This window comes from Eutrema salsugineum, unplaced genomic scaffold (genome assembly GCF_000478725.1).
Source record: "Eutrema salsugineum unplaced genomic scaffold, Eutsalg1_0 scaffold_7, whole genome shotgun sequence".
In the NCBI taxonomy this organism is placed as follows: Eukaryota; Viridiplantae; Streptophyta; class Magnoliopsida; order Brassicales; family Brassicaceae; genus Eutrema; species Eutrema salsugineum.
The window spans coordinates 7,693,729-7,718,753 of NW_006256486.1; the positions used below are offsets into that span (position 1 = coordinate 7,693,729).

The following is a 25,025-nucleotide window of genomic DNA, read 5'->3' on the forward strand; positions in this document are numbered from 1 at the left end:
AAAAAATTTATTGTTGATTGTGATCTGCACATTTACCTGGTAATTTTATAATGCACACTAAGAGATCAAACCAAGCAATTTAGTCTGCCGACATACATGCTCAAGTTTTCAATCTCTTTTTAAGGGATTCGGGATATGCATGTTACATATGTACTTGTATTTAGGCTCCATAACAAATACAAATTTTTTTTTTCCCAAAAATATTGTTTTTTTTTGGTGGTGATAGTTGAGGAGTGAATTTATATAGCCAGATATTATATTAAATGAATATTATAATTAATACAAAAACGAAATATTAGTAACTCACCTCAATGACATGCAACAGTAACAATTTACATGCTTGCATGGTTTAACTAATTTGGAGTGGAATCTCAGAGAAGTTGACTTTTTGTGTCGACTTTCAATTATATTGAAAACCAAATGGGCTGAAACACAGTAAAAAGAGGTCCAGTAAACCCAATAGTTACACACAAGAAAAAAAGATTAAACTGCATCAAACATGTGTGTGCAACGTGTTCAATTTGGAGAAGACGGAACATTTCAATCGACTCATCTCGCCGACTCAACAAAATTTCCACCATCAACTTCGGCCGCCGGTGAATTTTCTGGATTTCTTCAATTCAATTCCGCTAGTAAACTTCTTCAATTGTTGGTCCTTGCTTGTACTGGTACTAACACCTTTTGCACAAAATCGCCAGAAGAGATTGACTTGATCTATTCTTGAGCCATCGAGAATTAAATCCTCAGCAGATCAAACTGGAATACTCTTCAGAGAACCGTCAAAACACATTTTGAACTCTAAATCTTTGTATCACACTTAGATATAACTGCATCAACTAGATAGAACATCCATTGAACTTGGCTACTCTCCCACCGACAGGCCTCGACAAGGATATCTTATTCCCTTGGATCCTTTGGGCGATATGGATAATAAGGAACTTGAGAATTTTTGAAAACAGAACCCTATCCCCTGCAGAGACAATTGCAAAAGCTACTCGAAAAACTAGAGAATGAGTATCAGCACAGACGTCGATGGTCCCACCTATGGCTATGGTTTCAAACAGACAACAACTGCGTCTGCTACTGAACCATGTGGTGTACCAAACAGATGCTACATGGAATGATCTGTTAAAGAAAAATAAGAGAATGTTGAATACTCCGTTGTATTAAGAATAAGCCACAAGCGGCAATAGATACAATGCAATTGTTAACCTTAATCATAATACTTAATAATAATTATATTAAATTACCCACATATATATGTATTTACATAATATCCCATAATATTCCCTCTCAAGGTGGAGTATGAAGGTCCTGAATACCCAACTTGGATTTTAATAAGAAAATTGTGTAGAACTCAATGCCTTTATGAAAACATCCGCCAGCTGCTCATGTGTGCGAACGTGTGATATCTTAAGAACTTCTCTTTGAATCTCATCGCGCACAAAATGACAATCGACCTCAAAGTGCTTTGTGCGCTCGTGAAACACCGGATTCTTCGCAGTGTTCAAAGCCGACTTATTGTCACAGAATAGCTGCATTAGCTGATTATGAGAAATACCAAACTCCTGAATTAATGCCTTATCCCATTTAAGTTCACGTGTAGTAAATCACATAGCTCTATATTCTGCTTCCGTCGAAGAACAAGAAACAGTGTCTTGCTTCTTAGTCGTCCATGTCACCGGTGAATCACCAACCAAGACCACCAATCCTGTTAAGGATCGGCGAGTAATCGGACATGTAGCCCAATCCGAATCACAATATTCCTGTATCTGTCAGACGTAGCACTCAACATAATACCTTGTGATAGGTCCCTCCTCATAACTAAGAGATTTTGAACACTAAGAACACAATAAGAACAACACAACACAATTTCTTTGGCAAATTTTCAGTCTGACCATTATCTTGACCATGAGGTCTTTAAATATAAAAAGGAAAACAATTGATCGATCTTACAAAGAAGGAGATAAGAAAGTGGGAAGAGGGAAGTGGAGAGTGGAGACTACTGGTCCTATGATTAAGCATAAAAGATTAAAAAATTTAGTTAACAATAAAATTAGCAATTAATCAGTCCCATCAATATACCCATCCTCAAAGAGAACCTTGTCCTCAAGGTTCTTAAGAAAAGACTTGTGCATCTTCTTGCTTCTTCCACGATGGAATGGTAAGGTCGTTTCCAGTTAATACCCGCTAGAAACAAATCATGTTTCCATGGTCTAAGCTTTTCTCGTTTTCTGGCTGGAGCATGGTAAGGTCGACATTTTGGTGGTGAAGTCACCGGTAGTTTGAATGACGAAGTCACCAAGCGTCGAGATTCTGTTCGACTCTCCACCATGGCTATCTTCATGATGCTTTTGGCCAGCCGGTTTGGCTTCCTCACCGTCTTCATCTTCTTACTCCACGTTGCTGCTCCTTCCTCCCAATATTGCACCATATTCATCACCTCTTCGTGAAACTCATCTCCAAGAGCAACAAATGCCTCCTTCACGCCTGCATGAAGAACCACCATTGATGACTCTCCGCCATTAAAGATTGCTTCTTCGTCGTCGTTGTAGACATCAAAGATTGGAGGCCCATAGATGTTGTTGTATAACTCCATGGATTCTCGCTCTCTATTTAGCCACGACCACTCTTCTTTCTTTTCTTTTTTTTGGTGGGTGTGTGTGAATGATGTTTGGGGGTTTGAAAGCAAAAAATAAAAAGATAATTTTGATGACTGTTGATATGTGAATATCGACAAGAGGTAAAACAGTACTTTAGATCGGTAAACTCGGTTTTTATTAGATCGAATCAAGCGAATACAACTGAGTTCGGTAGTTAAGTAGTTAACAACGAACTAAGACTTAATGAAACTAAGAATCTAGCGTGACGAGTTCTCAGTCTCCAAGTCTTCTCTGGAATATCTTGTGTTCTCTGGTGTCGATTCATCTTCCTTTATATATATCTTCTGAGTTGGTCATCGAGTGCGTCTTCAGCGATATGGGAACGAGAGGACTTTCCTTTTCTCTCGGTCTTTTTCCTTTTCTCGTAGCAGTTTCTTTTTTCCATTGGGAAACTTTCCAGTTTTGACCGAACTCAGGGAACTTCTCCATTCCTTCGAGAAGCTTCCCGCCGACCTTGGTCTAATGGGCTGCGTTCGGCCCAAGACTTTACTCAGCCCAGTTCTTCCCGGTACATTCCTTCGTAAACCGAGCTTATATTACGCCGATCTCGGTTTGTACCGGAGAAAACCGGGATGCGGTTTTCACCTCCAACAATGACGTTGATTCGCGAAGAATGCCGTCAACAAGGATGAAATAACTGCTCAGATACCATTGATAGGTCCCTCCTCAAAACTAAGAGATTGTGAACACTAAGAACACAATAAGAACAACACAACACAATTTCTTTGGAAAATTTTCAGTCTGATCATTATCTTGACCATGAGGTCTTTAAATATACAAAGGAAAACAATTGATCGATCCTAGTCCTGGGCCTTCGGGTCCGTGGTTCGGGTCGGGTCGGGTTTTTCGGGTTTCGGATTTTTCGGGTCTAGAGGAATTGGACCAGTTCGGTTCTAGTGTGTAATTTGGTTTGGTTCGGGTCAGTTCCTTTTGGATTCGGGTCGGTTTTTGAATTTCAATAAAAAACCGAACAGGAACAAAAAAATTTTCGGGTCTGATCGGGTTCGGATTAGAACCGAGAACCCGAAAAAAGTGTACCTGAAATGTCAAATATAAAGAGTAAAACAAAAAACTTTGTAGCTTACATTCGTAAACATCATAATTCAACTCCAAATGAAAGTGTTTAAGCACAACAAAACCAATATGCAGAGTTTAGAACTTATATAACTCTAACTCCAAAACAAGAGTAGACTTAGACAACAAAATGTTTTGCAGCACATTTCCAAGTTCCAAAAGCAATCCAAAAAACACTTTAGAGGCAAGTAAGAAAGTCTAAATGAACACAAAGAACACAACCAAAAAGAAAACCAGACTCAGTGTCTCACTGTGTGCTCTCAGACTCTCAGCCTCTTCACTCCTTCTCTAAGTTGTCTAATGCTACGCCTACTCCTTGTTCTGCAAAAATCACACGTTCTCAAATCTCATCAGTCAAGACTTGACAAACTCGGAAGCTCAAAACTGAGAAGACTATTACAAGATAGAAATAAGTGGGGATAGTGTCATACATACCTAATCGCAGATGAGGAATTCAGCCTTCAGTTACACGACCAAAGTCGAACTCTAACATAAATTAACGAAGCTAATGTTAAAACGTAAAACCAGAAGCACAAACAACTATAAAAAACAAACTAGAAGCTAATGTTTACCTCTCTTTAGTTTATCCTGCATTTCAATCTCAGCAAGCAATTGTTCTTTTGTAATAACAACTCCCTTCTCATTCAAGTGACTCTCAGTCTTCATCCATTGCTCAGTGCACATTAAAACTTCTATCATATAGTGTGTTAAGCAACTTCTAGAAGGATTTAAGTTTCGGTTACTTGTGCTGAAAGCAGACTCAGAAGCAACCGAAGTAACTTGCATTGCCAGAACGTCCCTTGCAATCTCAGATAAGACAGGATACTTCTGACTGTTGAGACGCCACCAACCTAACACATCATATTCTACACCGGCCATAGTTGTCTTCGGATTCTCTGTTCTCTCCTTCAGATATAACTCCAGCTCGTTACTTGCATCCTGAAACCCGATTTCACTTGCCATCTCTTTGTACAAAGAGTCCATTCTTTCATACCCGAGCTCTTCCTCTAAGTCTAGATCGCCTTCAACCTGCTCTTCAGACTCTTGTGTAGATTGGTTCTGAGTCTGAGACGAAGATGCTACAGACTGAGATTTCTTTCAATAGTTACAATCTCATTGTATCAGTAGTCAGCTTAATGAGATTTCTTTCAATAGTTACAATCTCATTGTAACACTTGTAAGAATTGACACAAGTAGAAGCTGAAACCACCAGAGTAGACTTGTAAAAAATGATGAGAAACCTCACTAACCTTACCACGGACTCCCAATCAGCTGGTGTAGGTGGCCCAATCCGTTTAGTCCCATCCACCTTTTCTTGAAAATGGTCAGTATACAACTTGTCTTCTTCAGCCATTTTGATGAAAGTAGTCTTCAACTTAGAAGCTCTCAATAGCATCAGGTACGTTGAGTTCCATCTCGTCTTGCAGTCCAGACTTAAACTTCCTCTTGTCATCTTCCGTGACTCAAATCTAGAATCAAACGCCTTCACTCTGTTTGTTGATGCTCTTACATAAGACACAGCATTCCGAATAGCAGTCACAGCCTTATCCACTTCATACAAACCATCCTTCACAACTAGATTAATGATATGAGCAGAGCATCGGAGATGCATAAACTCTCCTCCTAAAACCAACTCACCTCCTGCCCGAGTAAATGCCTCCTTGAATCTCCTCAAAGCTGATGTATTAGCAGTGGCATTGTCCACCGTGATGGTGAACAATCTCTTTATATCCCACTCAGCCAAAACCTCCATCAGAACAGCAGATATAGTCTTTCCCTTATGGTCTGTGACATTCCTAAACCCAATAATTAGCTTCCTCAGCTTCCAAAATGCATCAATGTAGTGTGCAGTGATCACCATATAAGATGCAGCCGTCGTTGGAGCAACCCTTTAGAATCATCATCATCGCAGCGTTTCTCTTGACAAACATTTCCACAATGTCACGAGTTGCTTGTCTTCTAGAATGTGGCTGGTGAAGGTTAAGCCTTGCGTAAAAATGTCTGAAAGCCAAACTCTCTATGAATGCTAGAGGCAATTCTCCCAAAACCAACATCTCGTTACAGACTTCATGGAAAACTGCTACAGAAACTTTCGATAGCTTCAACTGCCCTTGCTCCCCTTCCTGATTTAAAGTATGCTGGCATTGAGAGTTGGTCTCATTCCATGTGTTGAATGCCTTGCAACCGCGGAGATGTTTATTCAAGCTTGTAGTCCCAGATGATGTTTTGCAGCACATTTCCTTGCCACAGTAATTGCAGTTGCACTTATCCTCATCCTGTTCGGTTCTCGTGTAGTGTTTCCAGACTAACGACCTCGGGGACGTGGTTTTCTTCTTCTTCTTTGATGGAAGAGAGCTTCCTTCAGATGCATTTCCTTTCCGCTTTCCAGTTGCAGGTGCAGGAGCAGGAGTCTCGAATTCATCTCCTCCATCTTCAGGTTCGTAATCACTTGGGTGAGGCGATGAAGAACCCATCTGCAATTATAATATCTACTCGGTCAAATCAAACCCTAATCCTCAAATGAAAACGAAAAGAGAAAGATGATGATTGTTGATGTGATTGAGTTCTCGATGAACCATACCTGTGATTGATTTCTTGATGAAGCTGTTTCTGGGATTCGCTTTGTAGGGGTCGAAGGTGGTGGTGACCGGCGGCTGAGATATCGACTTAGGTCTTCCAGCGTTTTGTTTTTGCTATTTACAGGAAAAAATTGAAGAAATGTCGAAAAGTGAGAGAGAGAGAGAGAGAAAGAAGCATTTTAGATAAAAACCGATCCAAAATTTGCAATAATTACATACTTATGTAATAACAATTACATAAACAACATTATACACATAATTAATTCTCTAATCTTATATTAACCTATTAATTTCGGGTTTTCGGGTCCCCGAATGGGTCTCGGGTCCAACCCAACACGAACCGAGAACCGATGCAAATTAAATTGGGAACCATTCGGATTTAATGAAGGAACCAAAACCGAACCGAATTGCGTTTTTCGGGTTGGGTCGGTTTGGATCCTCTCGGGTCGGTTTTTAAGCCCAGGACTCATCGATCCTACAAAGAAGGAGATAAGAAAATGGGAAGAGGGAAGTAGAGAGTGGAGACTACTGGCCCTATGATTAAGCATAAATTAAAAGATTTAGTTAACAATAAAATTAGCAATTAATCAGTCCCATCACCTTGCCCCGGACAGCTCTTCAAATACCGAATAACTCTTATCACCGCGTCCCAATGCTTTGCACAAGGATTTTGCATAAATTGGGCCAACATATGCACCGCGTAACATAGTTCAGGGCGTGTATGTGTAAGATACACTAGTCTACCCACAATACGTCGATATCGCTCCGGCTTATCACACATAACACCATCCGCCTCAGCTAACTTATGATTTTGCTCCATGGGAGTTGCAACTGGTTGACACCCAAGCAAACCGCACTCAGAAATGATATCTAGACAATACTTGCGCTGAGAGAGATATATACCCTCCGATGACCGTGAGACCTCAATGCCAAGAAAGTATTTCAAAGGACCTAAATCCTTCATATGAAAACATTGGCTAAGATATCCCTTAAACTTCACAATCAAACCTGAGTCATTCCCACCTATCAGCAAGTCATCGACATAAATCAAGACGTAAAGTCTCGTGTCACCACGGCGTAAAGAGAGTAGTCCGAGTAAGATTGCTTGAAACCATATCCTCGCAAAGCAGCTGTCAACTTAGCAAACCAGCACCGCGGCGATTGCTTCAAAGATTTCTTAAGTCGACATACCTTATTATCTCCAGCTGATTGAAATCCAGGTGGCAATTTCATATAAACCTCTTCATCTAAATCACCATGTAAGAACGCATTGTGAACATCCATCTGATGAACTTCCCACTTCTTGACTGCCGCAATCTTAAGAAACAAACGTACTGTAGTCATCTTTACTACTGGATCAAATGTCTCATCATAATCCAACCCTTCTTTTTGTCTGTTTCCAAATGCAACAAGTCTCGCCTTATAACGCTCAATCTCTCTGTTCGAGCGATTTTTTATAGTATAGATCCAACGATAACCTATAGCCTTCTTATTTTTAGGAAGTACAACAATCTCTCACGTGTTATTGTCCTCCAAAGCAACAATCTCAACTTTCATTGCGTTTCAAAAATTCTCGTCACGAACAGCCTCCACATATGATGAGGGAATATAACCAGTGGAAACAGCTGCCAGAAAAGCTTTCTGCGCATCGGAGAATAAATCACACGAGACGTAATTAGAGATAGGGACCATACCTTGGGAAGAAGACGCTGACACTGGAGGTGGAGAGAGTGTGAGTGGGAGAGGGTCTTGTAAGCAAGTAGTAGTGTGAGCCACAAAACCTCGTAAATATGCAGGTCGTGATCGCACCCGATGACCACGTCCCAACTGAATTTTCTCTGCTGCATTTTCTGGATGAACAATCTCCTCCGACACGGTTGCTGGTTCAGCACTAGTGTCCCCTAGATCAACGCTCCCCCTGTCTGGTGGCGTTGTCTCTAACCCATCATCATCATCGTCAAAATCAGTCACCTGTGGCGATTGGTGCAACACTGGTTGCGAAGTGAACAACGTATGACTAAAAAACGGAAACTCATTTTCCTGGAAGATCACATCTCGCAAGACAAAGAATTCCTGTTTGTCCAAATCATAAACTCTCCATCCTTTTTCCAAAAGGATATCCCATAAAAACACAACGTCTACTCCGGTCACCAAATTTATCTTTATCCCGAGATATTTTATGCGCAAAGCAGAGACTTTTAAACACTCTCAACCTAGAGAAATCTGGCCTCGCCTTATAGAGCATCTCAAAAGGAGTCTAACCATTCCACAAACTCGTCGGTGTCATGTTGATGAGATGACACACTGTTAACACACATTCGCCCCAAAACTTGACGGGCAGATGAGTCTGGAACATTAAGGATCTCGCGACATCTAGAATGTGATGGTGCTTACGTTCCACGATACCGTTTTGTTGAGGAGTATATACTCATGAGATCTGATGCAATATCCCCTTTGACGCAAAGAACGGTTTCATCGTTATAAACTCGCCTCCATTATCACTTCGTACAACTTTAACTTTCTTTTCAAACTGTCTCTCCACCATTGCGAAAAATCGTTGTAAAGTTTCACCAACTTCACGTTTTTCCATCAATAGAAACACCCGCACCGCTCTAGAAAAATCATCGACAATCGTGAGAAAATATGCAGCACCCGACGTAGATAAAGTTCTATATGCACCCCAGATATCGCAATGGATTAAATCAAAAATATCAATAGCTTTATTAGAACTCTCAGAAAAAGATTCATGGGTTTGTTTTTCCCTTACACAAATCTCACAAACTGCATCAGACTGCTTTTGTTTATCAAAATCCGAATACATAGATAAATAAGATAAAACACGAGAAGAGGGATGCCTGAGCCGTTGATGCCATATGTCGTGTGATTCTGACCGCACATCCTTATGTATCTACGGACCAAGCACACCTCGAAACACATAGACCCCTCCACACTCTTCACCCGCTCCAATCAGCGTCTTCCGGGTACGGTCCTGTAAAACACAAAATTCATCAGTGAATGTTATCGATCCTTTAATTTCCTTCAAAAGTTTAGAAACAGATATTAAGGAGCAATTCAAATCCTCTGAATATAACACTCCTTTGATCCATAAATCTCCTCCAAGACACACATTTCCCTGCTTAGTAGCAATTGCCTGGTCACCATCTGGTAAACCGATCGAACAAGGAACATTATCCACTACATCGGACAACAACTGCAAATTCCACGTCATATGATGTGATGTCCCTGTGTCAATAATAAATTCATTATTCTTACCATTTAATCTCTCATTAGATTCACTCTTTCGGGTGGACAGAAAGCTCAGCAAAGCCATGAATTGATCATCACTGAGTTGTGGAAGAGAAGCGCGATCATACTCCTTCGTTGTCGAGTTCACTTCATTCGCAGTAACAACCTGAGCAGCGTGTGCTCTTTCAGCTTGTGTTCCACGGCCTCCTCCTCTTCCAAATCTACCTGCAGCTCCTCCACCACGTCCAAACCTTGAACGTGATCCTCCACGCCCTCCTCGTTCACTAAAATCACGTCCACGTTCTCCCCACCATTCAGGGAACCCAATCAATTGATAGCAATCATTCTTGCCATGTACATGCTTGCCACAATACTCACACACCACGTCACAGTCTCTTGAAACAGGTGGAGCACCTTCTCTTTGACTCATACGATCACATGAACTTGCTTGAGCCGAGAAGCCGACAACTTCCGTAATTGCATCACTGCTCCTTGCCATATTCAATTGTCTTTCCTCCCGTATGATCCTCTGATACACCTGACTGAGTTTTGGAAGTGGATCGATGCTGACAATCGTTGATCTCACGGTTCCGATCAAGTCCATTTAAGAACTTGTTGGTACGTTCTTCATCTCTGTCTGCTTCCAATTTTGACGCCAACTCTCCACGAGAACATGTTCTTATTGGCTTGTAAACATCAAGCTCATCCTATAGCTTCTTCAATTTTCCATAGTATACCACCAACGTATCCCCATTCTGTTTACAATTTGCTATCTCTCCTCGGAGTTCACATACTCGCGGTCCATTACCAGCTGAGTACTGAGGAAGAATATCATCCCACAGCACCTTTGCTTCATCCACCATCGAAATAGAATCCTTAACGGTATCATCGATTGTGTTCATAATCCACGCAACAAGCATGGAATTCACGACATCCCACTGTTCAAGTTTTGCATCTTTCGTCGGTCGGTTTTGTTATGGTTCCATTGATGAACCCTAACTTCCTCTTAGTTCGCAAGGCATTTCGCACATGCTTCGCCCAATCTTCATAATTATCACCTCTGAATCTCACCGTGGTGATCAAATTCCTGGACCATCTGAAGAGTGTAAGTAAAACGGTGACAGCTCTTTGTCTTTCATCACAGCTACCACATCTCCAGCCATAATTTCTTCTCTCTCTGGTGTAATGATCTTCGTCTTCTTCTCCTCTAGTAATCTAGTTTTTTTTTTCTTTATGATCTTTTCCCTTGCTCTGATACCATGTTAAAGGGGAAGAAGAGAATGCTTAATACTCTGTTGTATTAAGAATAAGCCACAAGCGGCAATATATACAATGCAATTGTTAACCCTAATAATAATTACATTAAACTACCCACATATATATGTATTTACATAATATCCTATAATACGATCAGAATAAAGTCGCTGGTTTGGGATGGATCTTCAAAGATAGTGAGCAAACAGAGTTAAATCGACCTTCAAATCAGAGCGAGTAATTACTCTCGTCAGGATGAAATATCCAGCACTTCGATGAAGCAAATATCCGCCAAGACTTCCGAAAGATTAATTGTCTGTCAATTAATGCAAAAGGCAAAACTATCTAATTTCTCTCCAAAAAGATGAAACAATGATACAGCGAAACTATGATTCCAATTAGAAGGGATAATGAATTCAATGTTCGTAAAACAAAGAATCCAATGGTTCAACTTACAAGAATCCAAAAGAAGAAAGATCCTTCGTAGAGGAAGAACTATATCGCAATTACAGAGAAATTTACAGAAAAGAAGAAAAATGTAACAAACTCTCATAATGAATCAAACTTTTCCATAGCTACGCTTAATATCTCTGCAATTTGCTTTCTGTTGCTCTTAGATGAATCTTCACTGTAGCTTCATCTTCATATCTATACCATCCACGTGTTTATTTACTTGTAACATATAATATCTGTATCAAATCCTTCTCTCCCAGACAACCATGTCCTCATGGTTGAAATTGTGGGTAGCGCTGCAACAAATCATACACGAATTCCCAAGTAGCCTTTGTTTCATCTTCACCAGACCATTTAACCAACAACTTTGTAGCTGCACGCCCTTGCCTGTTAACCATCTTCCTCTCGAGTACACGTTCAGGTTCTTTCAGCAAAACATCAGAAACCACTGAAGGTAATTCAGTACCAATCGTCACATCACCCACTCGTAACATCAGCTAAAAGACGTGAAAAAAACCGGATTAATACGAGATGTTGTGGGTAATTCCAATTTATAAGCCACCTTCTCACACTTCTCAATCACCTTAAACGGGCCATAATACTTTGGAGCCAACTTCTGATTCACACGCAGCACCACTGACCCTTGACGGTACGATTGGAGTTTCATGAAAACAAAGGCACCAATATTAAAACTCCTCTCGGATCATCTCTTATTGACTGCTTGATCCATCCTATGCTGAGCTCTTAACAATTGAAACTTCAGGATAAGGAGCATGTTTTCTCGTTCCTATAAACTCTTGGCAACCATAGCTACAAGAGATTCACTTGGCACATAAGGAAGATGTTCTGGTGGTAATTGGCCATACATAGCTTTATACGGTGTCATCTGGGCAGAAGTATGAAAGCTTGTGTTGTACCAAAACTCAGCTAATGCCAGCCCATTTTACTCCACAAGTGAGGCGAGTCAATACTCATGCAACGAAAATAAGTTTCCCCCAGCCCATTCTGTCTGACCATCACTCTGTGGGTGATCCACACTGGAATAATTCAAAGCAACTCCCTGAAGTGTAAAGAGTTCCCTCCAAAACTCGCTAAGGAAAATGGCATCTCGATCACTGACAATTGAATTCGGAAGACCATGAAGCTTGAAAACATTGTCAAGAAATGTCTGAGCAACTGTTGCAGCAGTATAAAGATGGCTCATAGCTATGAAATGGGCCACTTTAGTCAATCGATCAACCGCAACATATATGACAGATTTTCCAAAAGAGTGGGGAAGTCCCTCAATGAAATCCATAGAAATCTCAGACCACGTTGTTGTAGGGATCAGTAGAGGCTGAAATAAAACAGGGTAAGCAGATGTATCATACTTACATTGTTGACAGACTGACCAGCTTCTGATAAACGCCTGAAAATCTTTGGACATGCCTTTCCAATAAAATATACCCTTAACTCGTTAATGAGTAGAATCTCTTCCTGAATTTCCACCCACGCCTGAGCAGTATAACCATTCCAGAATAGATTTTCGAAGAGCACTGTCATCTGAAACTACAATTTTAAACTCCCTCCTCAACACATTCTGAGACCATACATAATGCTTCTTTGATCCTGGTTTAGCGGTGACTGTCTCAATTATGGACTTCAGTACCGTATCTGTTGCATACCCTTCTTGAATCTGTTTCATTAAGTCACATTCCAATACCGACAGAGCCATATGCAAAACCTCCGATCCTTCAACACGAGATAATGCATCTGCTACTAAATTTTCCTTCCCTTCTTTGTACTGTATTTTATAATCAAATTCCAACAGTTTAGGGAGCCATTGCTGCTCTATTGGACTATTCAATCGCTGCTCCGATAAGTTCTTAAGGCTCCTTTGATCCGTCTTGATAACAAATGACCATAAAGCAAGTAATGACGCCATTTCTGAGCTGCAAAGACCACATCCAATAATTCCTTTTCATAGATTGAAAGATGGAGTTGTTTACCTTTCAAGTGTCGACTGATGTAGGCTAATGGGTGCCTGTCTTACATGAGTACCGCACCAATGCCTGTGCCACTAACATCAGTTTCCACCACAAAGGGTTTCTCAAACAACGGTAAAGCTAACACCGGAGCCGTACACAAAGCAGTCTTCAATGTTTCAAATGCCGATTTTGCTTCTTCACACCAAATGAAAGAGTCTTTATTTGTTAGTACTGTCAACGGTCTTGCAATGTTCCAAAGTTCTTTACAAATCTTTGGTAATAACATGCCAATCCCAAAAAAAACCCCTTAGCTGTTTCAGATTTGTTGGTTGTGGCCAATCAGCTATAGCTTGTACCTTGGCAGGATTAGTAGACACACCTTTTGCTTCTATAAAATGGCCCCAAGTATTCCATCTTAGAAGTTGCAAAAACACACTTACTCCTCTTTGCATACAGTTTTTGATTCCTCATTTCATCAAATACACACTACAAGTATTTCAGATGCATCTCCACCGAAGTGCTGTAAATCAATATGTCATCAAAAAATATCAAGACGGATTTTCTCAAGAATTCATGGAAGACAGAGTTCATTAGCCCTTGAAATGTAGCTGAAGCGTTCGTTAAGCCAAACGGTATAACTACATATTCAAGGTGACCGCTATGTGTCTTGAATGCAGTTTTGTGTATGTCTTCAAGACACATACGCACTTGATGATAGCCCGCCCTAAGATCAATCTTTGAATAAATTGTAGATCCTCTCAATTCATCCATTAAGTCTTCAATGAGAGGTATAGGAAATCGGTCTTTGATTGTCAAGCTGTTTAAACCCCTGTAATCAACACACAACCTTCGCGTCCCATCTTTCTTTTTGACCAAGACCACAGGCGATGCAAAAGAACTTGCACTCGGTTGAATTGTTCCACTTTTCAACAATTCCTGCACCATTTTATCAATTTGTTCTTCTGTTGAATAACATATCTGTAAGGTCTCTGATTAACTGAATTAGCTCCTTCTACGAACTGAATCTTATGATCTTGATTCTTTTGAAAATTAAGGAGGTAAATCGGTTGGCTCTTCAAAGATATCAGAATACTCATTGATAAGAGATTCAATCAGATAATAGTTGATGTCATCATCTGTTGATATGTCAATCGAAAACAGTGCAGATTCTGTTATCTCCTCCTCCTGAGTGACACATAACATCGATAGTTGTATTGTCTCTGCCCATAGTTTATTCAGTTTCTCAGCTTTTACACTCCGTACAGAACCATCCAAGATACCATGTAGTACCACTTTGTGTTGATTATACACAAACTTCATGGTTAACTTTTTAAGTCCCACGTAACTGGATTAATGGTTTCAAGCCATTGAATCTCTAATACTCCATCACAGCCATTCAAAGGGATAGCCATGAAATCTGCTTCAAAATGAGTGCCCTGAAACTCCCATTTGACTTTGTCTATTCGAGCTTGCACAGTTACTCTGATCCCATCGGCCACTATTGCCTTGGAATTTCCTATAGAAAGCATACGACAGCCAAGCTTCTCAGCTACTTTAGTATCCAAGAAATTATGTGTGGAGCCCGAACTAATAAGTATGAAGATGGGACGTTTCTGATAAATTCCTTTCACCCCCATTGTGTTGTGTGAAGAAATTCCTGCAAACGCATTAACTGAAATCTTTGTAATTTCTCCTTCATGTTGTGTATTCTCTTTGTCATCATCTGAGACACAATTTTTCTGCTCCTCTTCCACATCCAACAAAAACAATTGAGCTATTTTGTGACTTTTGTAATGCTCAGGAGTATACTTCTCATCGCAAAAATAACACAACCCTTTTACTCGTCGTTCATTCATTTCTTCCGCAGACAAGAATTTCCTTGGCTATAAAACTGAGTCTCTACTCTCCTCAGTCATGCCTGGTTTGTAAGTTGTCTGGTTCCTTCAAGCATGGTAAATACCCTTGGTAGTAGGATTAGATTTCCAAGAATTAGTTTGAGATCTCCGAGGGTGTGCGGTTTCATACAAAGCGATCAAGCATCAAGCATTGTCTCACCGTTTGAGGTTGAAACATGGGCATATGCATTTGTGTATCAGTTCGCAGACCTGCTAGATATGCGCTAACCTAATACGCCTCAGATAGCTTGACACAAGTTCTGATTTTCTCAAGCTTCTTATGGTACTCCACAATGATATCAGTTTCTTGCAATTGCTTCAATTCCACTATCGGATCGTCCCAAAATTCATAAAACCTCTCCTTTAACATGTCTTTATACACAGACCAGTTCGTGACATTCTCAATTCCCAATTCTTCTACTAAGGATTGATGCCACACAGTTGCATCATCTTCCAAGTGAATCAAAACCACGTGTATTTTGATTTCGTCGGGAGTATGATCAATCGCAAAGAATTGTTCTACTTTGAATAACCATTCCTTTAACTTATCACCAATAAACCTAGGGAAATCCAGTTTTGCAAGGTGCGTGACTCCAGCATAGTTAGAAATGGTACCTGATTGTGTTCCATTAACCGGAGCAAAATTAACTCGCGTCGGAGCTGGGGAATTGTATGTGATGTCCCAATCTGTGCCCGTTGAAGTCGATCCAGCTGGTTTTTAAAGGAGATTGATCGCTTCGAACATATTGGCTACAGTTTTCTCCATTTTTTGTCTCTGCGAAGCCATCATTTCTTCGGGAGAAACTTCGTATGACGAAGCATCTGATCAACACGTGAGCTATGATCTTATGCAATCGTTTGCGACGTAGATTCATTTCTTAATGCCATCGATCTCGTTTCTGCCATTGTTTCCGAGGATTTTTGTTGTCTGATACCTTTTATACAACAAAACTACGATTCCAATTAGAAAGGATAACGAATTCAATGTTCGTAAAACAAAGAATCCAGTAGTGCAACTTACAAGAATCCAAAAGAAGAAAGATCCTTCGTAAACGAAGAACTGTATCGCAATTTTAGAGAAATTTCCAGAAAAGAAGAAACAATGTAACAAACTCTCATAATGAATCTAAATTTTCCTTAGCTACGCTTAATATCTCTGCAATTTGCTTTTTGTTGCTCTTAAATGAATCTCCACTGTCGCTTCATCTTCATATCTAAACCGTCCATGTGTTTATTTACTTGTACCATTTAATATCTTATCAAACAATACAAAATAGAGAGAGAAAAACAGAACAAAATCAGACAAAGCCGAAAAAAAATTCGGACATCACCGCAAACTAAAATCCGATGAATGGAAAGATATATAACACAAAGATCCAGACATACCCGAATTTATTCTCCAATCAAACAGAATAAAACAAAAAAATTTAAATTGCCCTCTCTCTCTCTCTTTGAAAGATCTAGAGAGAGAATGAAGAGAGTGTTGTGATTCTCACATTCTCTCTTTCTCTCATTCATTCAGGTTTCACCTTCTTTCTCTTTTTCTCTCTTTACTCTTTTCTTTTGTTTCTCTTTTCTCTCTCACACTCTCATTCTCTCTAGTTCTCTGTTTCATCACTCTTTGTTGTTGTTTGGTTTTGTAAGTGGAAACAAAAGAAACTTAGAGAGAAAACTTTTAAAGACTACATTTTGTTATATTGATCAATCGATATTCTCCTCTCTTTTACAACATACTTATAGAACTTCACTACTCATTGCACTCATTGCACTTATACCTAATGATCTCTAGACATAACAACTTCTACTACATCATACTCCTAGTTTTCTAGACTAATTCAACAAGCAAACTCTTCTTTAAACATCAACCACTCTACCTGCTTTTAACTACTTCTAATTTTTTTAACTAGACTTAGTTATTCCTTAACTGACTTGGTTTATTCTCTTGGGCTGATACAGATAAGCGTAGGCCCACTTGACTTGTGGCTTAGTGAGATGTAAGGCCCAATCTTCTTTCTCTTGAGTTGACTTTCTTCTTCCTGGTTGACTCTCTTCTTCTTCTTTGATTCTACGACAATCTGTGCTTCTTCTTTCTTCTCCTTTTCACTGATATCTGCTTTATCTTCTGTTGAAGATTCAATCGAAGGATTTCAACTTCAACAAAGAGGGCAGATTTAGAGAAATTTTTTTAATATGGAAAATCTGAAAGTGTTCAACAACTTCCTTTATTAATCTACTTACGCAGTTTTGCGTTTTTAAACTGCAGAAAAAATCTGATTAGCAAAAGCAAAATCACGTTTAAAAACACCATTCCAATGATCCAATCTGATTAGCAAAAAACCTGCAAAATCACGTTTAAAAACACGATTTCACCATTCCACAAGTTACCAATAAGAACCTTTAAGTTACCTTATCATGATGTCAAAACCGAATGAACAGTGAACACAATTTTTTCTTACTTTTCAAGCTGTAACATTCGAACATATAAAAATGGAAAAGAAAAAAAAGAGAGAGAGAGAGAGAGAAAAGAGAGAGAGATAATAATGCTCATACAGTATAGTAATATAACTTGTATCCGTAAAATAAGGCGAATTATATAACAGCTGCCTTAAGTTCTTGGTTGTAAAAAATATTTGTTTTTACATGGAAGCAAGAAGTCCTCTCATTTCAGTTACCCCGGGAACGTTTTCATTAGGGTAAACTTTGGCTACAAGCTGCACGAAGCTCTCGTACTTGTCCAGAAACTCCTTCTGTTTTTCAGTACACACAACATAGTATTAGATTCAAAAACATTGAGCTGATGCATTCTTCAACAAATTTTCCATTAAGTTTAATTTAGTACCTTGCATTTATCCCACAACGATGGTAGCAACTCCTCTGATGCTAAATTCTTCTGCAACTTTTTATACATTGATGCGATCGATTTGTCCACCTAAACCAGAAAAATAAAGAAAGTGAATGTTAGGTGGTCTACGAACAATTATTAAAACACTCCAATGAACATCTATTTACTTACCCCTGACAAACTTGATTTTAACATCTTTCGGAGTTCCATTTTCGATAAACCGAGTTGGAAAGGTATCTGAAATGTAGAGAGTATGTGTATCAGGATTAACGCCAACACAGAGTTTAATATAATGACAAATGAAACTATGGAGCAATTTTTGTTAACAACTAACCTCTTCAGGGGTGATAGTGTACATAAAATCCTCAATCTTTTTAGCAAACTGGAAAAGTCTTTCGAATTGCTGCAGGGACAAAGAACACATGAAGCAATTTACAAATTATTAACAAGTAACTCCAAGAAGTGAGTTATGCTAGATGCAAATGGGAACACCACCACTTACGTAATATATTATCATGCTAATGTGGCGGGTACAAGCTTGTTCATATGCTTCACTTGCCTGGTGATAGAACTTGGCTAATGTGGGCACGACATTAGCCAGGTCATACAGGCTGCACACAAAAACACACAAATAAAGCTTAATGAAATATGAGTAGTCGGGAAGGAAAAACAAACTGAGAGGGAGAGAAAGAGAGAGAGAGAAAAGGGCCTTACCTATTCTGAAAAGCAGCATAATTTTCCAAAAGGAGGATATCTGCATATTTAGGATCTTGCTGGGCAATTTTCTCGAGGGTCACGAACATTATGCTTACCTATAAAACACCACTAGTCAGACTCTGTCAACCAACGTCGTAAAGAAAGTTAAACAATTTGGCAATAGAAAATGCAGTAACAAGCTGAGATATGCTTAATTTATATTTTGTCGTTATTCAGATCGAGAGTGAACTATTGGTTGGTTTTGATTATTGTACGTGCATGCATGTTATTGCTTGACGTGGCAAACAGTTTTCTTTCATTGCATGGTTTGTGTAATTTTACTGAATCAATAGAAATAGCAGTACTTACGAATTTTGTGTATGCCTGGTCAACCAAATCCCTAGATTGTCCTTGTATGTACTGTTCCATACGAGTAGCAAGTGCCGCAAATCTGTGAAAATGAGATAATGATGTTAGGACAGCCTCAAATAACACTAGAACGGTTTCTTGGATCACCTATAGTCCATCTGACCAACAATCTTATAGGAAGAAATAGTTCAGAACCACAAAAACAACTGATGTTGTTTACAAGGTGGAAGAAACTACAATCCGGTTTGGAAAGAAATAGGCATACACATTGGCACTAAATTGTATTAAACAATAACCTTGGAATATATGGCAAGACGCCCATCTGTCTTACGTTACGTTCATTTCTTTCAATCTGGTGACAAGCTTCATCAACGAACTGCATTTAAAGTCAACTTAAAATGATTAGTAGGATGAGTATGCCAGGAATGAAAATCATACAATCTATGTGAATAAACATACGCGGCTGAATTGCATAGAAACCCTCGACTCCAGATCGCCAAGCAAAAGGCGAACAAATCCTGCAGCATCAGCTTTCTGACCAGATAGATAACGTTCAGTTATACCGTGCATTGATATGCACCGTAGGGGATCTATTTTATAAGCCCAATCAACAACAGCATAGAAATCCTCCTGCAATGACAAGAACAAAGATCTCGCTTTTAGTAATAAAATGAACTGCGAACTCCATATGTTATATCCAGAAATTTAGAAATTGGGTCTTCCATCTAACATGGAAGCATCATTTTAAGGGAAATCTTACCTGAATACCATCAAGTAAATCTTGAAGAGATTCATTCAATGCCGTCAAGTCTGGGGAAGTTTTACCTGCAGTATTTGGACAATTTTGTTTTTTGCTTTCAGAACCGTTAAACCCTATACTATGAGGATGTAGTGAAAGCTTTAATGATGGCAGACAGTTTGACATTACCGGTTTTCTTGTCAGTCTCATCAATGTCCATGATCCCCAAATCATCATCATCGTTACCATCGTCATTGTTGGGCCTTTTATCATTGCTAGCCCCTCCAGGTGGAGCAAGAGCTGGTACCTCAAAGCACATGAAGTGCGCAAAAAAGGAACTCTGTAGTATGAGGCAAAAACGAAACATGAGGTTTAAATACATACATCAGTTGCATCTAAAGGCCAAACAGAAAATCATAGGGTCACCAATTACCTCATCTACAAGAAGAGGGATAAATATTGTTAGCATCTTGGCATAAGCATCTGACACTGCAGAGGTGTCAGTGTTTGCATTCTGACTAGAACCCGTCGATCCTTCTAGCCAGACAGTAGGGTTTCGTGATACTTTTGTGCTTGCACGAAGCTCATTCGCGAATTCACGAGCCTGTATGCTTAGAAGAAACAAATCTTTGGTAACATAACTAAATATTTAACGCCCTGATGGGAAATGAAGAAAAGAAAATGTTTGCTACATATCCATGCATTTTTAACATTCAGTAGGTTTTAGCAGCCTTGGTGAATTCAGAGTTCCAATAAATCAGTGGTCAAGTTGATAAAGAAAGGAATATCTGTCCTCACCTCCCGGCGAAGGAGCAAGTTCAGGGAGCTGCAGTATGCTTTTCTTAATGGCCCCAAACAGTTCTTATCAAGACCCTTCAAAAAGAAAGGAGACAAAGTAAGCAATGTACTGCATTAAGCTGTTATAATGTCACCTAGTCATTCCTCGGTTCTACCTTTAAATGTTGCAAAAGTCGTGCATATGTTCTGCATTTATACCGCAAATCTGCATGGTCAGGCCTTTTCAGCTGACCTCTCTGTTTATAAGATGTGTCGATAAGTCTTCAGAATTATAATCACAAGAGTTCATATCGAGAAGGATAAATTTCACAAAACTAATACCTGAGAAAAGTAACTTTTGTCGCTGATCATGAAATCTACCAAACTAGCAAAGTAGTTTCTCAAGAACTCGGAAGCTCTCCTAACAAAAGTAGCTTTTAATTTTTCTAGCTCTGCTCGTTTCTCTTTTACCTGAAGAGAATACAACAAGAGTAGCCGATATTCAGGTAGGTGTACATAAACTAGACATTATTATGAATGATTTAGACAATTCTTTCTATTCTAGCCACTAGACAACGTAATAAACAAAGCTAATATAAAAACGAGAATAATATAGAGCAAATAAGAAATATCTAAGTGCATACATACAGCTCGCATATTAGCATAGATCGGGTCTAAGTTGGGCACTTCAAGACCCCTTAAAGCTTTGGCTAACCACTCGCAAGCCTCGATATTTTGGAGCATGTCTGCTTCATCAAATGAGCCTCCTGTTAGGGATGCTGCATACTGCAATCAATCACACCTCTATAAGTGAACCAAGTAGACAGATGAGAGGCAAGCACAAAAGAATGTTCTTCTGGTGAAAATAAAGTGAAACAAACCTCAGAAGGCACACGCAGTCTCTCAATAACTTTATCAAGTTCCTCGATGAGAGCTTTATTGTTTACAGACTGCATCTCTAACTTGTTGTTTCGAGTTTCTATCTGGATACCACACAAAAAAAAAGTGAGAATATGTGCTGACAAAGCTAACGGTCAGTCCAACACCACAAATACTTGGAATCAATTTTCTTTCTCTCTTACTTTCGCAGATTTCAGAAGTAATATGACAGTTTATTGATAACATACTACAGCTAATTTCTTAATGCGGTGGCACTATACTCATATTAAAAAAAATGACCAGGAATGATCTTTAATTGGTGGTGTGGTGCGTCCTACCGATTCAATGTCTTCCCTCATGTGCCTAAGTTTCACGTTGAATATTCCTAACCATTCATCCATGTCATCAACAATATTTGTTGCTGCCTCTAGTCCATTCAAAACCTGAAAGATATGAAAATGGCCACATAAGCAAGAAAATTAAACGCTGATATTCATAAACTGCCCAGATACCAAGATAGTCCTAAGAATAATAATTCGCAAAAAAGAATTACCTCATCTACTAATGGTTCGCTTTCCAGAATTGCATGTACATTTGCCGCTTCAAGAGCTTGGAGCTCTCGCTTCAGCCTTTCAGAAAATGCCTCAGCTTCACCAATGCCCATTACATAACTGTATATGTCAGTTATATTAGTGGAGTGAACAATCTGACAGAACTAAGTGGAACAGATAAACAATGACAATATTTTAAACTAAATACAATCAATAGGACAAATTTAAAGAAGTTGTTCCATAATTAGCATGGTGGATATATATGCAACTCTATGTAAGTCATAAACCTAGTGTCACGAGGTTAAGATTCATGCTGAAGGAATCCTATGTAATTTTTACTCTTCATTCCATATAACAATAACGTGAAGTCGATAACGAAGTCCTCCTTTCTCAGATATGTACTTATTTACAGAAAAATGTAGTAGATGCTTGAACGAATAGGATTTAACAGAAATGATGACTGGAACAGAATAAGACATACGTTCCCAAGAGAGCCTCCATATCCTCTTCCTCGGCCTGAGAGACTAATTCTTTCTCAACAGTAACTTTCAAGTCACTTTCTGATACAGCTTCAGCAACAGGCTCACCATCTTGTGTACTTCTTTGAGTAGTGACTACTGGAGTGTTATCCTAGACCAATATATGAAGACAAAGAAAGACAAAGCAGATAACACTATTATATGAAAAGAACTCGTGAATATGAATGGAAGGAAAATGAGAATCACAAGCACATACAAAAGCTTTTTTTGGAAATATGAGACCTAGACCAAAATGTGAAAACAGAAGTAGTTATAATCCGCACCTTCGCCCAAAGAGCCATCTCGACGATATCTATACCAACGACTTTAGGAAGCTTGCCTAATACGTCCTTGCATATGTTCAATATGCAAACTAAAAGTCGGTTCCTATAATCACACAATAGAGAAAGGTATTTACCAAATGAGCAAAACTACATCACGAAAGATATCATCGGTTATCATCTATCCGTCACATCTTGTATTTCCTAACTGCAGTACCTGTCATCAGTATTGCGCATGGTCCACTGAGGAGGAGCAACACTTTGACTCCTGAGATTATCAAACCCCTAAAAAATTTTTGCATTAGCAAACGCAGAGGGAACATGAAAAAATATTGAACAGTATTGTACAATTCCACACTCAGATTTGTCATCTCTTACACAATTACACTACAGGATACAATAATTTCAGTAAGCGCATTTCTTCTTGAAATCTTACATATTGGCCACTTCGTTAAAATCATCGAGTGATCTTACCAGGGTAAAAGTGCATCCACTTGGGTCATTAGTTATGACTTCCACCTTTGAAAGATGCTTTAGTTTGTACATTTTAGCAGGCTAGATGAACAAAGAATTTAAAACATCATCAGTTAACATGACCTTCGAGGAATTTGCTACCATGGTAGACATAAATCTGATTGTTAATGTCATCAATCTTTATTCTTTCCAATCAAAATATCAAATCTTGTTAGCTTCTCACTAAAATGTGCCTCATTTGGATAAGGAAAATGAAGATTACCTCAAGGACTCCTCCACTTGAGTACTTCATAACTCGAAGAAATGCTTTCTTCCGTTGACCCTTCGATTTGACTGTCGTAAGCAGAATAAAAAGAACATACTCAGTTGATTACAACTCTCTTAAGAACCATTTGACGAGAAAGCTTTAAACATGGATCCGAGGCAACATCCTTTCCACTCGAATCAGAGCTTTTCTTGGCACTCCCCGAGTACACTCGATTATTACACTTAATATAAGATCTCTGAGATATAAAGAGTAGACACTACCAAAATACTTTCTGTTCTAACAACAGTGGAAACTTAAGGATTTTATATTCCGAAAATTCGCTTCCTATGCTTATTATAGATAATTTAGACTGTAGAGGATACCAAAAATTCTGATCAAATGCAATAGAACACCAAAACTCAATGCTTAATCGAGCTATACAGCTTAAAGATCGAGTAATTGAAAGTAAAGCAGATTCCCTTCCTATGCGTATCTTAAATTCGACCATTACAGATAATTTGAACTGTAGAAGTAACCAAAATTCCGATCTAATGCGTCAGAACACCAAAACTCAATGCAGCGTGAAGATCGAGCAATTGAAAGTAAAGCAATATAAGGCGTGATTCCAGAAAATGCTATCAAATCTGAAGGATCAATAAGAGGGGAAGGAGGTGGAAATATCACCGGAAAGAGCGAGAACCCTAGGTTTGGCCATTTGGCGACCCAATTTCCCAGACTTTCCCCAGACACCGCGGCTCTTGGCGACGCGTATCGACATAACGATCGATTGTTTGGTTCCTTCGATCGCCGCCTCGCAAGCTCGCCTGAGCTCGTCATCGTCGGCGCTAGATTTCGCCATTGTGTTGTCGCGCTTCTTCTTCTTCTCTCTTCTTATTTTACTCGTCGTCGAAGATCCAGCAGGTGGTGATGACCGAGAAAAATTAAGCCTTACGTTTAAGAAAATTGAATCTTTTTTGTTCCCAATTCAGTAAAAAGGTTCTGGATTTACGTGGCACAGGCATTATTGTAAATTTGTAATCTTTTTTTTTTGAAACATTACATTTTGCCACGGTCTATTATTTTTTTTAGGCAAAGGATTTGATTTTCATTAAGATTAAGGAGCCTCACATCGACGAAGAAAAAAAAAAAGCCTCACATCTAAAGACATTAGCAAAAGGAAATACAAGATAACAAGTGCCAAAAAGTGCACCAAAAGATGGTTAAGCAAATGATAAATTGTAGATACACTTCATCAAAAGAAACCATAAGATAATGATTAACGGGGTACAATTTCAGAGATTTCTCTTGATTTGCTGCATTCAATGTAAGTATGTAACATGAATGGTTGCAAACTCTGCAATAAGGGCAGAGAAGACTGCTAGCCAAGAGGAAGAACCTTGCAATACCAGCGAGTTTTGAACATCCAATTTCCTCTAAACAGAGCTCGTCATGAGTTTTGTAAGGCTAGAAGCTGAAAAGAAAAAAAAAAATTGGCTTCTTATTCACATTCTCAACTTCGAA

At 39.1% G+C, this 25,025-nt stretch overlaps 1 protein-coding gene across 1 annotated transcript; it reads right to left on the minus strand.

Moving 5' to 3' along the window:
* Nucleotides 1–17,562: 17,562 nt before the first annotated feature.
* On the minus strand, nt 17,563–24,463 carry LOC18010661 (exocyst complex component SEC3A). The gene is made up of 25 exons (XM_006393510.2): nt 24,189–24,463; nt 23,520–23,590; nt 23,258–23,338; nt 23,001–23,068; nt 22,787–22,889; nt 22,466–22,614; nt 21,987–22,104; nt 21,772–21,876; nt 21,436–21,537; nt 21,203–21,340; nt 20,897–21,025; nt 20,731–20,811; nt 20,576–20,650; nt 20,211–20,381; nt 19,967–20,117; nt 19,799–19,863; nt 19,498–19,668; nt 19,335–19,414; nt 19,039–19,120; nt 18,688–18,785; nt 18,476–18,584; nt 18,308–18,376; nt 18,145–18,210; nt 17,971–18,060; nt 17,563–17,878 (listed from the first exon to the last, which is right to left on the minus strand). The coding sequence occupies exons 1-25, from the start codon at nt 24,361–24,363 to the stop codon at nt 17,768–17,770; spliced, it is 2,658 nt and encodes an 885-aa protein (XP_006393572.1). The 5' UTR covers nt 24,364–24,463; the 3' UTR covers nt 17,563–17,767.
* Nucleotides 24,464–25,025: the final 562 nt, after the last annotated feature.